Genomic DNA, 13,969 nt, shown 5'->3' with positions numbered 1-13,969 from the left:
CAGGGTGTGCAGGAAGCTATTGCTGTGGTAGGAGGTGGGGCTGGAGATGGAGGTGCTGGGGTGGAGTCTGGTATGAGGCAGGGCTTCCTCTCTGCTCAGTGGCCATCATCATCCTGTCAGGGATTTGGATCAAGTCCCAAGATACTGAAATGGAAGCCCTTAGGATCTAGCTGAGTTGGCTCTGTTCCCTCTAAGTATGTGTTTCCCCCCTTCCTGCACTAGGACTTTTGCCCCAGAGGGAGATCATGCTGAAGCAAGGGGGGCCCACGCGAGCTCAGAGCTCATGTCAGCTGTAGGAGGTACAAGCTGTCTCCAAGGCACTGCTTGTGCAGGCGCCAGAAACTGTTTCCCTTGCTCTGCTCAGATGCAGCCTCAGTTCAACTCCCTATTGTCTCTCACATCCAATTACTGCCCTCAGCCTCCACTTCCCCAACCCTGCTTTGGAGTGACACTCAGGGCAGGTGGGGCCTGCACTGATTCGTAGTGCTTACGGGGAGGTGAGCTGTGCTGGAGTGTCCACTGTCAAGAGTTTTGGGCTACTTCTAATACACTGCTTGAGTTCAGTTCAGTCACTCAGTCGTGTCCAACGCTTTGCAACCCTATAAACCGCAGCATGCCAGGCTTACCTGTCCATCACCAACTCCCGGAGTCTACCTAAATCCATGTCCATTGAATCGGTGATGCCATCTAACCATCTCATCCTCTGTCATCCCCTTCTCCTCCTGCCCTCAATCTTTCCCAGCATCAGGGTCTTTTCAAATGAGTCAGCTCTTCGCATCAGGTGGCCAAAGTATTGGAGTTTCAGCTTCAACAACAGTCCTTCCAATGAATATTCAGGGATGATCTCCTTTAGGGCTGGTTGGATCTCCTTGAAGTCCAAGGGACACTCAAGAGTCTTCTCCAGCACCACAGTTCAAAAGCATCAATTCTTCAGCGTTCAGATTTCTTTATAGTCCAACTCTCACATCCATACATGACTACTGGAAAAACCATAGCCTTGACTAGATGGACGTTTGTGGATAAAGTAATGTCTCTGCTTTTTAATATGCTGTCTAGGTTGGTCATAACTTTCCTTCCAAGTAGTAAGAGTCTTTTAATTTCATGGCTGCAATCACCATCTGCAGTGGTTTTGGAGCCCCCGAAAATAAAGTCAACCACTGTTTCCCCATCTATTTGCCATGAAGTGATGGGACCAGATGCCATGATCTTAGTTTTCTGAATGTTGAGCTTTAAGCCAACTTTTTCACTCTCCTCTTTCACTTTCATCTTGAATAAGCACCAACAATGGACATCACAGCCCCACCCAGACACCCCCCTGGAACTCAGTAGCCTCTGTGTACCACATCTGAGCTTTCTACCTGGTTGTGGCAATTCTAGATCCAATGCTGTGCTGCACTGTGGATAAGTGGGTCTGGAGCAGTCATTCGATTGGGGTTGGCACTGGGGCAGTTGTGGGAAACCTGGCAGTCACTGAGGCAGTCCTCACTCTGCCCTGCCTTGCTGGTGAGCTAGTATACACATGCTTCTCATACTCAATCCAGGCTTCCCACAGCCCTCTTGTTAGTCCCTGTAGTCCTCCAATCAGTCAAGAGAGCTTGTCTCCCCTGCGTCGGATCCTGGGCCTTCCCAATTTGTGGCTCAAACAACTTATTCCCCAGGGTGAATCTCCACCCATGTAATCTCCCTGTTCTTTTGAGTTCCCTCCCAGGGGTACAAGGCCTGACCTGATTGCTTTTCTTCCCTTCCTGCCTAATTACGGATGAACCTTTTTTGTTGTCTTGGTTGTACAGGAGCCCTTTGCCAGTTTCCAATTAGTTTTCAGTGAGAATTGTTATGTGTTCATGGGGCAAGGTGAGTTGCACGTCTCCTTCTACTCGACCATCTTGATCTATTTTCTTATTGCTGTTCTCTATTTGATGGGTCATTGTCAGCATACTTTAATTCTTTAGATATGTTTTCCTTTAGTTCTTTGAATGTATTTATAGGAGCTGATTGAAAGTGTTTATTTACTATGTCCTATATACATATGCCCTCTGCTGCTGCTGCTACTGGAGAAGGCAATGGCACCCCACTCCAGTACTCTTGCCTGGTAAATCCCATGGACGGAGGAGACTGGTAGGCTGCAGTTTCTATTGACTGTTTTTTGTCCTGAGTATAAGCCACATATTATTATTTCTTTGCAAGTTTTTTAACTTTTTATTTGACATTGGACAGTTTTGATAATATAGCAACTCTGGACTTTTGACTCCTTCCCAAAGCACTGTAGTTGCTGCTTTTTAGTTTATTTGTTTAGTGACATGTCTGAGCTAATTCTGGACAGTCTGTGTCTCCTGCAATGTGTAGCCTGATGTCCTTGCTCAGATTTTTACTTTTAATTCATGTCATTTTTAAGTCTAGCTTCCTAGGAGTCTCCCTAGGATCATCATAGTTTATTCATCAGCCAATGATTAGTCAAAGGTTGTGCAGAAACATCTTGGGCCAATAAAGCTTTCATTTTTACAAAAGGGATCAATGTGTAGGTTAGGGCATACATTAAAAATTCAAGCAATTTATGTCTGGCTTTTATTGTTTTCCTTGTGCAGGTCTCATGTTCAACCAGGTATGAATATGTAATCGGGGCTCTTCTAAGCCTCTCCTGAGTCTATATGTAGCCATGCATATCTACACAATCTTCCAGATTCCCAGGACTATATGGGAGCTTATTCAAGCCATTTATGGTTGTTTTATTTCTCAGATGTCCCAGTTAAATTTTTGTATGGTGTATTGCAACCACAGACAACTAAGGTATTTGTCCCACCTGATTGTTTGCCATTGATTTTGCTATTATTTTTGACAATGCCCTGGGCTTGAAGGCCTCTTTATTTTCATTGAAGAAACGTGTTTCTTGTCTCAAGATCGGGTAAATCATTGCTCACCTTTTATTCTACCTGTTATTTTTTCCTTTACATTTATGTCTATAATAAATTTGTCTAGAATTTATGTGTGGTAAGGCTCTAACATGATGTTTTTTTCCCCAAATACCAACCCAATTTTCTCAACAATTATTAACAATTCATCTATTCCTCATTGATTTGAGAAGGTTTCTTTAGCATATTTTAAGTTATCATGTGTCTAGAGTCTAACTCAGTATTAGCTGCACTAAAACAATGACCTGTCAATTTTTGTGTCAGTATCACATCATTTTAGTATATGTTATAATATACCCTGGCTTTTTTGTTGATGTTGTTTGAGCCAAGACTCCTTTTACTGCTCTTTTAAAAAATCGCAGCACTGTTTTTAATAGACAGGACATGGAAGGAACCTAGATGTCCATCGGCAGATGAATGGATAAGAAAGCTGTGGTACATATACACAATGGAGTATTACTCAGGCATTAAAAAAATACATTTGAATCAGTTCTAATGAGGTAGATGAAGCTGGAGCCCATTATACAGAGTGACGTAAGCCAGAAAGAAAAACACCAATACAGTATACTAATGCATATATATGGAATTTAGAAAGATGGTAATGATAACCCTATATGCGAGACAGCAAAAGAGACACAGATGTATACAACAATCTTTTGGACTCTGTGGGAGAGGGCGAGGGTGGGATGATTTGGGAGAATGGCACTGAAACATGTAAAGTATCATATGTGAAACGAATTGTCAGTCCAGGTTTGATGCATGATACAGGATGCTCAGGGCTGGTGCACTGGGATGACCCAGAGGGATGGGATGGGGAGGGAGGTGGGAGCGGGGTTCAGGATGGGGAACACGTGTACACCCGTGGCGGATTCATGTTGATGTATGGCAAAACCAATACAATATTGTAAAGTAATTAGCCTCCAATTTAAATAAATAAATTTATATTAAAAAATAAAAAATTATAATCTATTCTTATTCATTTGCTTTTCCAACATACCTTAGAATTATTCTGTCAGGTGAACAAAAACTATTTCTTATGCATCTTTATATATCAGGATGGCACATGATTAACTCAAATGTTTTATTATTGCTATGAATGAATCTTCTGCTTCTTAATAGAACTGTTCCTCTGAAGATACTACTTGAAACCCAATGGATTGGCAAAAATTAAGAAGTTATATAAGAACTGGCAATAATATGAAGAAATAGAAACTCTTATGCACTATTCATAATTTAGAACAAATTTCTAGAGAAATCTGGCAATATTTGGTGAAAAATTTATATGCACATTTTACAGGATCCAGGACTTCTACTCTAAAATGCATACTTCTGATAAGCTGACACAGGAACACAAAGAGACAGAGACATCTGTGAAGATATTCCCTGCAGCACTGTTTGGAATACCTAAGAACTGGAAACTTATCTATCAAAGAACAAATAAAGTACTGTGATATTAGTACTTGTTGGAATATAATTCAGCAGTCATCAGGAATGAACCATATATGAATATGGATAGATCTAAAAAAGAACACTGAGTGAAAAAACTAAGAAATAGAAATGAGATGTACAACATCTCTTGTGTTTAAAAAGAAAAAAAAAATCTATACAAATAAACATCACTAGAGATTGTACATGGATATGGATCTTGCCAACCCAGGGATAGAGCCCAGGTCTCCTGCATTGCAGGCAGATTCTTTTACCATCTGAGCTAGTGCTGCTGCTAAATTGCTTCAGTCGTGTCCAACTCTGTGCGGCCCCATAGACGGCAGCCCACCAGGCTCCCCCGTCCCTGGGATTCTCCAGGCAAGAACACTGGAGTGGGTTGCCATTTCTTTCTCCAATGCATGAAAGTGAAAAGTGAAAGTGAAGTCGCTCAGTCGAGTCCGGCTCTTAGCGACCCCGTGGACTGCAGCCTACCAGGCTCCTTCGTCCATGGGATTTTCCAGGCAAGAGTACTGGAGTGGGTTGCCATTGCCTTCTCTGTCTGAGCTACTGGGGAAGCCCATATATATGTCATGGCAATCAATTCCAGTGTTTCTGAAGTCTAAAGTCAGCATAAAACCTTCCCACTTCAAAATATCATAAAAACCACTTGCTTAAGGGAAATGTCAAAAAAGTAAAAGAGAAATGAACTGACCACTTCCGGGTCACATAGCTTACCGGAGGACACAGCACATGAGCAGCAGATGGGTGGGGACGTTAGCTGGATTGAGCATACTGGGTGTGTCTGACTTCATACAGGCCAGGAAAGCACGCATCCTTCTGTTTTTGTCCTCAACTGCTTTGCCTAGCCAGAGCTTCTTGAGGTTTGGGCAAGTCCATTCCCGAAATGTCAGTGCAGACACCAGCTCTGGGGTTTGAGGTGACTTCCCTTTATAGGCAGACCACTCTTTAAGAATCACTGAAGGAACTAAAAGACAGAAATTGAGGAAAAACAGGCTATAAAGACTCTGAGCATTTCGCCGCTGGTCACAACTGACAGAATCCATCACACTTCAACATCTTTATATTTTCTGTCACTATAATTTTTATTGTTAGCAGCAGTAATGGCGAGAGTAGCAAACATTTATCAGATGCTTGGCATGTATTAAGTATTTTATATATAAATGTAAATCTTATTTCTCTAGACAAACCTGAGAGAGAAGCATTATGATTATATTATCACAAAATATAGTACCCATTTTATAAATGAAAAACAATCAAAGCTCAACTGTCACATAGTTCTATAGTCATATAGTAGTCCCTCCATTGTTCACAGGGAATACATTCCAAGACCCCCAGTGGACACCCAAAACCATGCATAGTACTGAATCCTGTATATACTATGGTTTTTCCTATACCTATAAACCTATGATAAAGGTATGCAAGAGATTAACAACAATAATAAAATAGAACAATTATACTGTAATAAAAATTATCTGAAAGTGGTTCTCTCTCTCTCTCAAAATATCTTACTGTACAAATTTAATGCCTTTTCCATCTTAACTAAGCCCTTATCATGTACTGTGTCCATAACTTTTGCAGTTCAAGATGTGACAGCAAAACTAGCATAAATTTCTTTTTTCTTCTTCACAATTTCACAGATAGAAGACTTGTTCTTACCATACATCTGTTTGTTCTTAGTACAGATGTTAGCAATGTCAGCATATCATTTTTTCCTTCCCTTATTAATTATTGAGAACTTAATAATTAATTATCAATTATTGAGAACTTTTACCTTTTCACTTAAAGAAAGCACTTTCTTGTTTCTCTTTGACATATTTGAACTGCTAGTATCACTACTCTTGCACTTTGGGGCCATTATTAAGTAAAATAATGATTACTTGAACACAAGCACTTCAACTGATTATAGGGACATCTCTGGCTGTCCAGCAGTTAATATTCTGCACTTCCACTGTAGTGGACACAGGTTCAATCCCTGGTTGGGGAACTAAGATCCTGCATGCCTCACTGTGTGGCCAAAAAAATAAATGAATAAAATAAAATGATTTTAATACAATAGCAAAGATAGGAAATAGACATTGGTACAACTGTGTGTATAGTTCTACATCATGTGTAGATTCATGCAATTATCACTGCAATCAAGATATAAAACTATTCTATCACCACAAAGATTTCTCCTGTGCTACCCCTTTTATGGTCACATGCAATGATCTCTGGCACCATCCTTGATCTCTGCCAACCACTAATCTGCTCTCTATCTCTATAATTTTGTCAGTTTGAGAATGTTATATAAATTGAATCAGAATGCAACCTTTTGAGACTGGCATTTTCACTCAGAATAATGCTCTTGAGATCTATTCATGTTGATGCATATATCAATAGCTCATTCCTACTTTGCTGAGTAATATGCCATGGTATAGATGTACACGGTTTACCTTTTGAAGGACATCTAGGTTATGTCCAGTTTGGGGCTATTATGAATAAAGGTGTTATGAATATTTGTGTATAAGTTCCTGCATGAAAATACGTCTTCATTCTCTAGCATAAATGCTCCAAAAATGTAGTGCTACACGCTTATTTTTAGTCTACTTTTAGTTTTAAGGAACTGCCAAATTGTTTCCCAGAGTGGTGGCATCATGTTACATTCCCATCAGCAAATCATGAGTAATCCAGTTTTCCCACACTCAATCTAGCATGCTCTATTAACACCATTATTCATTTTAGCCATTCTGATAGATAGGTATATAGTAATACTTCACTGTGGTTTTGATTTGCATTTCTCTAATGGCTAATGATGGCGAACATATTTTCATGTCTTTATATTTCACACATATATCTTGTTCAGTGAAATGTCTGTGAATGTCTTTCCTGATTTTCTAATTGGATTATTTTTATATTGTTCAGTTTTGAGAGTTCTTGCAGATACTTTCTTTCAGAGTATTTCAGATACTAGTTTAGATATGTGGCACTTGTTCACCTGTGGATTTCCAATTGATCCAGTACTATTTGTTAAAAAGACAATCCTTCTTCCAACGAAGTGCTTCTGCAGCTCTGTCAAAAATCAGTTGGCTGTACTTGTGTGAGGCAATTTTTGGGTTCTCTATTCTGTCCCATTGGTCTATACCACTGTTGATCACAGTCTTAATCACTGTAGCGACATATTAAGTCTTATAATCAGGTAGAGTGATTGCTCTCAAATTATTATTCCTTCTCAAAAATGTATTAGCTATGCTAGGTCCTTTCTTTTTCCATATAAATATTAAAATAATCTTATCTTCATATATATAGAATCCTGATAGAATTAGATATAAACTCTGTTAAATCTATATACAATTAATTTTGAAAAAAATTCCCAACAAACAAAAGTCCAGCACCAGATAATCTGATAGTGAATTCACCAAAAATTTAAAGGAGAGCTACCACCTATCCTTCTCAAATGATTCCAAAACAACTGAAGAGGGAGGAATGCCTCTAAACTCATTCTATATAAAACAAAAATATCCTTCAAGAATACAGGGGAAATGAAGACATTTTCAGATGAAGGAAAACTAGGATACTTTTAAAAAAGCAAACCTATCCTAAAAGAATGACTACAGGTATTTCTCTACACAAAAAGGAAATGATAAAAGAAGGAATTTTGGAATTATCAGGAAGGAAAAAAAAAACAATGAAAAGAACAAATATATGGATAAATACAATATATTTTCTTTCTTCTGAGTTTTCTAAATTATATCTCACAGTAAGCAAAAACTATAACAATGTCTGTAGAGAAAATAATTAAGACAATTATAAATGGAGAAAGATAAAAAGATGCAATAGAGGTCAGGTTCACCTCACCTGAACTGGTAAAATGTCAACACCAGTATAGAGTATGATAAGTTATGTATATACAATGTAATACCTGCTAAATACACTAAAGTAGTTATACAAAGAGATACATTCAAAAACATACAGATAAATAAAAATGAAATTCTAAAATAAGTTCACATATCTATAGGATTGGAAGGATAGGAAAACAGAGACATAAAAAACAGAACAAACAAGTAAAAATAAAATGCCAGACTTAAGCTTTAACATGCCAATAATTACATTAAATACAAGTAACTTGGTAAAGTAAAGTAAATTGGTCTAATGACACCAATTAAATACACTGTGGAATCTAAAAAGATGACACAAGGGATTCCCTGATGGTGCAGTGGTTAGGACTGGGCACTTTCACTGCCAGAGCCCAGGTCCAATCCCCGGTCAGAGAAACTAAGATCCTGCAAGCAGAGTAGTGAGGCCAAAAAAAAAAAAAAGAGAGAGAGAGACACACACACACACAAATGAACTTATTTACAAAACAGAAACAGACTCACAGACTTCAAAAACAAACTTATGGTTAACAAAGCAAAAAGGAAAGGGCTGGGAGGGAGGGATAAACTAGGAGATTGGGATTAAAACATACACACTACTATACATAGAAGATATAAAGCAACAAGGACCTACTGAAAAGCACAGGGAACTCTATTCAATATTCTGTAATAACCTCTATGGGAAAAACATCTGAAAAAGAGTGGATATATGTATAACTGATGAAATTAAAAGACGCTTACTCCTTGGAAGGAAAGTTATGACCAACCTAGATAGCATATTCAAAAGCAGAGACATTACTTTGCCAACAAAGGTCCGTCTAGTCAAGGCTATGGTTTTTCCAGTAGTCATGTATGGATGTGAGAGTTGGACTGTGAAGAAAGCTGAGCGCTGAAGAATTGATGCTTTTGAACTGTGGTGTTGGAGAAGACTCTTGAGAGTCCCTTGGACTGCAAGGAGATCCAACCAGTCCATTCTAAAGGAGATCAGCCCCAGGTGTTCTTTGGAAGGACTGATGCTAAAGCTGAAACTCCAGTACTTTGGCCACCTCATGTGAAGAGTTGACTCATTGGAAAAGACTCTGATGCTGGGAGGGATTGGAGGCAGGAGGAGAAGGGGACGACAAAGGATGAGATGGCTGGATGGCATCACCGACTCGATGGACCTGAGTTTGAGTGAACTCCGGGAGTTGGTGATGGACAGGGAGGCCTGGCGTGCTGCGATTCATGGGGTCGCAAAGAGTCGGACACGACTGAGCGACTGAATTGAACTGAACTGATAACTGATTCACTTTGCTGTATGCCTGAAACTAACACAACACTGTAAATCAACTATACCTGAATATAAAATAAAAGTTTAAAAAAGGGTTCCCTTTCCTCCACATCCTTTGCCAATATTTGTTGTCTTTTTGATAATAACCATTCTGCAAGGTGTAAGGTGGTATCTCACTGTGGTTTTGATTTGCATTTCCCTGATGACTGGAGAAGTTGAGCATTTTTTCACATGTCTGTTGGCCATAAGTATGTCTTTAGAAAAATGTCTATTCAGATCCTATGCCAATTATTTAATTGGGTTGGCTTTTTGATGTGGAGTTGTAAGTATTCTTTGTATATTTTGGATATTAACCCATTGTTGGATAGATCATTCACAAATCTTTCCCAATTCAGTGGATAGCCTTCCTGTTTTGTTGATAGTTTCATATGCTATGCAGTTTTCAGTTTGATGGAGTCCCATTTGTTTATTTTTGTTTTTGTTTACCTAACATAAGGAGACATATCAAAAAAAAAACAACAAAACAAAAACCCAAGACTGATGTCAAAGAACATAGGGCTTAGGTTTCTTTTAGAAGTTCTTATGGTTTCAGGTGTTATGTTTAACTGTTTAATCCATTGCATGTAGCTATCCAGTTTTCCCAACACCATTTATTGAAGAGGTTGTCCTTTTCACCATTGCATATTTTTGCCTCTTTTGGGCTCATTTATGGGCTCTCCATTCAGTTCCATTGACCCATATATCTGTTTATGTGGCAGTACCATTCTGTTTTGATTATTGAAGCTTTGTGTGTAATACAGTTTGAAATTAGGGATTGTGATGCCTCCTGTTTTGTTCTTTTCTTTAAAATTTACAACACTGTGTTAGTGTCAGGTGTACAGCAAAGTGATTCCATTTTATACATATATATATACACATTATATATAGGCTTCCCTGGTAGCCAGGCAGTAGAGAATCTGAACTTGAATATATAATACAAGATATATAATTATAACTATATAATATGTATAACATATATATGTCCTTTTTCAGATTGTTTTCTCATATAGGTTATTACAGAGTATTAAGTTGAGTTCCCTGGGCTACACAGTAGATCCTTATTATCTGCTTTATGCATGCATGCTATGCATGCTAAGTCACTTCAGTCATGTCCAACTCTTTGTGATCCCAAGGACTGTAACCTACCAGGCTCCTCTGTCCATGGAATTTTCCAGGCAAGAATACAGAGTGGGTTGCCATTTCCTCCTCCAGGGGATCTTCTTGACCCAGGGATCAAACCCATGTCTCTTCTATCTCCTGCATTGGCAGGCAGGTTCTTTACCACAAGCGCTGTTTATGTTAATCCCAACCTCCTAATTTATCCCTTCTCCCCAGCCTTTCCCCTTTGGTAACCATAAGTTTGTTTTTGAAGTGTGTAAGTCTGTTTCTGTTTTGTAAATAAGTTCTTTTGAACCACTTTTCAGATTTTCCACACTAAGGAGTATCATACGATATTTGTCTTTCTCTGTCTGATTTACTTCACTTAGTATGAGAATCTTTAGTTCCATCTGTACTGCTGCAAATGGCATTATTTCATTCTTTTTTAATGGCTTGAGTAATAGCCTAGTGTGTGTGTGTGTGTGTGAGAGAGAGAGAGTGTATTCCATTATCTTCTTCATACATTACTCTGTTGATAGAAATTTAGGCTGCTTTCATGTCTTGGATACTATATATAGTGTTGCTATAACCACTGGGTTGCATATATCTTTTCAAATTAGTTTTCACCTTTTCCAGATATATGCACAGGAGTGGGATTACTGGATCATATGGTAGTTCTAGTTTTAGTTTTTTAAGGAAAAACACCATACTGTTATCAATGTTTTTTTGTTTTTAAGACTTTATGGCTATTTGGGTCTTCTGTATTTCCATATAAATTTTAGAGTTGTTTTAGTTCTGTGGAAAACATTGTTGCTATTTTGATAGGGATTGCATTGAATCTGTAGATTACCTTAGATAGTATGGTTTTTGACAATATTAACTTTTGACATTGATAGTATGGTTTTTGACAATATTAATTAACAATAATTAACAAAATTAACAAGCAATTATACCTTTCTGTTTGTGCCATCTTCACTCTCTTTCATCAAGGTCTTATAATTTCCTGAATATAGGTCCTTTAACACCTTGTTTAGATTTATTCCCAGGTATTTTAATTTTTTTAATTGGAGGATAATAGCTTTACAGTGTTTTACTGGTTTATTTTAATCTTTACGTGCTTGTTTGTTGGGAGTTTTCGATTACTGATTCAATTTCATTAAATTGGCCTGTTCATATTTTCTATTTCTTCCTGATTTAGTCTTGGGAGATTATACATCTCTAGGAATTTATCTTTCTTCTAAGTTGTCCATTTTATTCATTTTTTAATTTTAAAAATTTTTGTTGTATATTGGAATATAGTTGGTTAACAATGTTGTGTTAGTTTCAGGCATACTAACAATGTTGTGTTAGTTTCAGGCATACAAGCATTCAGCTATACCTATACATGTACCTATTCTTTTTCAAATTCTTTTCCCATTTAGGTTATTTTACAGAGTACGGACCAGAGTTCCCTGATTCTTGTTGGTTATCTATTTTAAGTATAGCAGTATGCACATATCAATCCCAAACTCCCAGTCTCTCTTCCCACCTTCCCCCTGATACAGGTTGTCCATTTTATTGATGCATAATTGTCCATAGTAATCTCTTATGATCTTTTTCATTTATGTGGTGTTGGTTGTAGCTGCTCCTTTTTCATTTCTGATTTTATTGATTTGGGCCCTCTATTTTTCTTGATGAATCTAGCCAAAAATTTACCAATTTTATCACTTCAAAGAAAAATGGATAAGAAAGCTATGGTACATATACACAATGGAGTATTACTCAGCCATTAAAAAGAATTCATTTGAATCAGTTCTAATGAGGTGGATGAAACTGGAGCCTATTATACAGAGTGAAGTAAGCCAGAAGGAAAAACACCAAAGAACAAGGTCTTAAGTTCATTGATCTTTCTTATTTTTAGTCTCCATGGCATTTATTTCTGTTCTGATTTTTAACATTTCTTCTACTACCTTTGGGGTTTTTGCTCCTATTTTCTAGTTTCTTTAGGTGTAAGGTTATGTTGTTTCAGATTTTTCTTTTTCCTGAGGCTGGGTTGCATCACTATGCCTCTTAGAACTGCTTTTGGTGCATCCCACCGTATATACTCAATTACTGTGTTTCTATTTGCATTTGTTTCTAGGTATTATTTGATTTCTTCTTGAATTCTTCAGTGATCCATTGATTATTTATATATGCTATTATTATTTATTATGCTACAATTTATTATAGCAGCATAACCTTTGACCTCCATGTTTGAGATTTTTTTTGCAGGCTTTTTTTTTCCCCCTTGTAGTAAATAACTAGCTTCATATTGTTGTGGTTGGAAAAGATGCTTGATGTGATTTCAATCTTCTTAACGTTACTGTGACTTATCTTGTGGCCCAGCATGTGATCTATCCTGGAGAATGCTCCATGTACACTTGAAAATAATGTGTATTCTGCTACTTTTGGATGTAACTTCTATATATCTACTAAGTCCATTTGGACTAATGTGTCATTTAAGGCCAGTGTATCATTTATATTCTGTCTGGATAATTTGTCAACTGATATAAGTGGGATGTTCAAGTTCCCTAATATTAATATGCTACAGTCAACTTCTCCCTTTAGGTCTCTTAATATCTGCTTTATGTATTTAGTTGCTATGTTAGCTGTATATATGTTTATAATTTTTGTATATTCTTGGATGGATCCTTTGTTCATTATGTAATGTCCTTTGTCTCTAGGCCTGGAGCTGGTGTTGAAAGGCTAATGGGTGGGGCTGGGGCCCAGAGGGTCCAGGGCCTGCTGTCCATCCACTAGTAGGTGAAGCCAGGTCCTAGGGCTAGTGCTGGCCCATTTGTGGGTGGAGATAGGTCCCAGTGTGTTGGAGTTGATGTTGGCCTGTAGCTGGATGGGCCTGGGTCCTGGTGTGGCTGGCAGCTCAGTACAGCAGCCAGTGTACTGGTGGGTAGGTCTGTGTATCTGCCCAGCTATCTGTCTGGCTTGGAATGTCCTAAGACTGGTGCTAATTGGCTGGTGGGTGGGGCTGGGTCCAGGCACTAATAAACTAAAGGGAAGCTTCCAAGATGGCACTTATTAGCACCAATATACCCATGACAGGATGAACTCCTCAAAATGGCTACTGCTGGCTTGATGTCTGCACGATGATGTTTCAATTACCTCTTGTCTCTCTGGGAGGCTCTCTAAATTAGCACTTGGCCTGATCCAGCCTCTTTACAAATTATTGTTTCTGTCCTGAGTCTTGGACTGTGTGAGATTTTTTGTGTATATCCTTTAACAGTGGAGCCTTTACTTTTATAAAGGCAGAAGGGACTCCATGACTTCTGATGAAAGATCAGCCTTTATTTGTATTATTTTCCCCTATATGTAAAGCATCATTT

General features: G+C 38.1%; 1 protein-coding gene across 1 annotated transcript in view; it reads right to left on the bottom strand.

Annotated features, from left to right (window-relative positions):
- FAM120C (family with sequence similarity 120 member C) overlaps positions 1-13,969 on the bottom strand; it is a 124,731-nt gene that overhangs the window by 35,787 nt on the left and 74,975 nt on the right. The window contains exon 10 of the mRNA XM_070366291.1: positions 5,067-5,316. Within this exon, the coding sequence (XP_070222392.1) occupies positions 5,067-5,316 (250 nt within the window). The remainder of the gene's footprint in view (positions 1-5,066; positions 5,317-13,969) is intronic.

Source organism: Bos mutus, chromosome X (assembly GCF_027580195.1).
Source record: "Bos mutus isolate GX-2022 chromosome X, NWIPB_WYAK_1.1, whole genome shotgun sequence".
NCBI classification, from domain to species: Eukaryota; Metazoa; Chordata; class Mammalia; order Artiodactyla; family Bovidae; genus Bos; species Bos mutus.
This window is presented reverse-complemented; position numbering and strand designations above follow the sequence as displayed.